Below are 2320 nucleotides of genomic sequence, written 5' to 3'. Positions count from 1 at the left end.
TCCACTCTGATTATTCCCACCTTTCCTCATGTAATCAATTTGTTCACTCTGGATGGTGCTGAACAGAGCCTTATGACTTCCAAAATAATCTCCAAGACAGATCCAGACAGGTTTATGGGATCCTAACAGCTCACAGGATAAAACACATCAAACTCCCTGCGTGCCGACTTCGACTGGCTGTTTCCCCGGCACTACTCACCGTTGCCGTAAGCCCAGTCGTCGTTCATGCGGTGCCGCACCTTCTGGTAAATGGCAGACATGGTTTTCATGTTGCTCTTTCGCCACTGCCGCCCCAGGTATTTGGTCTGGATTTTCAGCAGTTTGAGAACGTACAGCTGCATCATGGCCTGCTTCACCTTCAGAGCTCGTTTCAGTATCGGGGCTGACTTAAAGACCACCAGCATCTGCCAAGGAACCAGCACAAACTGACGGAGGTGTTCAAGAAAGCAACACGAGCACCGTCTGTGCAGCTTCGGGCACTAACACCCGGACCACCTCGTGGTACAAACCCCAGGCAGGTAGGAGCGTTCAGCATAACCAACCCTGGCTGCAGGGGGCTTGAGGGTCACAGAACTAAGTAGTATTTGCAGAAGACAAATTATTTCTGGATTTAAGGCTCAATCTGTGAAACACAATTAGTTTGTGAAGCAGGGGAAGCCCCAGCACTGCTGGCAGAAAGCGTGGGCTGCAGCTGCACCGCGTAGAGCCAGCGACACGCTCGAGGCGCAACCCTGGCAGGTCTCACGGAGACGGGACATCACCTTACCATTGTCCTCGAGTGTTTCCACTTGGTCAGCTTGTTGAGGATCCTCAGCAGGTTAATGCAGGAGAACAAATTTCTCCAGCAGAACTGGTTGTTGTCTCCGGCTTCCTGCAAAGCAGAGAGGGAAAAGCGTGACCCTGATGCAGCGTTCAACAGCACCGCCACGGAGAGATCCTCGTGCACAAAGTCCTTATTTTCACTGCCTGCACAAGTCTCATTTCCCACGGAAAGTGAGCAGCAGAGCTACCTCGTCGCTTGGGTTGTCGTCATGCTGCTGAGAAACCAACAGATTCTGGGGAAAACCGGTCCGAAAGACTCAGCTGTAACCAGCGTTTTCATTCACACTGGGGTTTAGGGCAAGAGCTAAGACAAATCGCATTATCCCATCATGGGAAGTACGGATCGTGGTAGATTTGTATTCCTCGTTTACAGCCAGGGAGCAAATCACAGCCTAGCGATCACCGCTGCTTAGAACACACGTTTTGGAAATTACACACATTAATCCGTGAGTTACCACAATGCAGGATGACAAACAGCAGCGTTTGTATCAGGAGGACAAGACCCTTCTGCCGCAAAGATCCTCTCCAGCTTAAATCATGGAATCACAGAATGGTTTGGGTTGGAAGGGACCTTAAAGATCATCTAGTTCCAACCCCCCTGCCATGGGCAGGGACACCCTCCACTACACCAGGTTGCTCCCAGCCTCATCCAGCCTGGCCTTGGACACTCCCAGGGATGGGGCATCCACAGCTTCTCTGGGAACCTGTCGCAGCCCCTCCCCACCCTCTCCGGGAAGAATTACTTCCTGATATCCAATCTAAACCTCCCCACTTTCAATTTAAACCCGTCACCCCTTGTCCTGTCACTACAGGCCCTTGTAAAAAGTCCCCCCCAGCTTCCTTGTAGCCCCTTCAGGTACTGGAAGGCTGCAATAAGGTCTCTCGGGAGCATCCTCTTCTCTATGCAGCTCAATGCAACTGATGTATTTTAAATAGTAGCTAAATGTTAGCACCCCGAGCTCCAGCCTGCGTAAATATTGTCTGTGGCACATTTGAGCAGTAATTCCACCACTACAGCAACCTGCTTTATGCTTGAACAGCCCCGAGCACAGCAGAAGGGTCCCACAAATAACCTATTTGGGGATGACAGTGGAAACAAGGTGCTGCTCGATTTACAAGCCACTTCCAGCAACTTACAGCCTCCACAACTCATGGCAAAAGCTGCAGCCTGGTGCACCATCCGGCTTCTGGGCATCCTCAGGAGGAGTTTGGGGATGACCCCAGGGAGCCCCTGCTGTCAGAGTGTCTAATCCAGCTCTGAAACTAGGTTTACCCAAGAAAATCCCACCAGCATAATACCTGCGTTCCTAAAAGTAAGCACCAAACCTATCATTTCAGTAAGCTGGTAAAATGCTCTTGTACATATAACTTTTAGAGGCCAACAAGAAGTTGCTTCTGATTTATTTTATTTAATTCTGGGATTTGGTAAAAGGCACTCTGAACAAACGCACTTTTCTGGCAGCAGAGGCTGCGTCTGAGCTGGAGGCTGCTGCGCAGA

At 50.5% G+C, this 2320-nt stretch overlaps 1 protein-coding gene across 1 annotated transcript; it reads right to left on the bottom strand.

Moving 5' to 3' along the window:
• Positions 1-199: 199 nt before the first annotated feature.
• Positions 200-1055, bottom strand: LOC104512244 (striatin-interacting protein 1 homolog; the record flags this gene model as incomplete). Its single annotated transcript, XM_010155162.1, has 3 exons — positions 200-404; positions 767-871; positions 1011-1055. Coding segments are annotated over 3 exons (355 nt in total), but the record flags the coding sequence as incomplete, so codon positions are not given.
• Between the last annotated feature and the right edge of the window lie 1265 nt (positions 1056-2320).

The sequence above is a fragment of the Eurypyga helias genome, unplaced genomic scaffold (assembly GCF_000690775.1).
Source record: "Eurypyga helias isolate BGI_N326 unplaced genomic scaffold, ASM69077v1 Scaffold50207, whole genome shotgun sequence".
Classification (NCBI taxonomy): Eukaryota; Metazoa; Chordata; class Aves; order Eurypygiformes; family Eurypygidae; genus Eurypyga; species Eurypyga helias.
The sequence above is the reverse complement of the archived record's forward strand: the minus strand, read 5'-3'. Positions and strand labels throughout refer to the sequence as shown.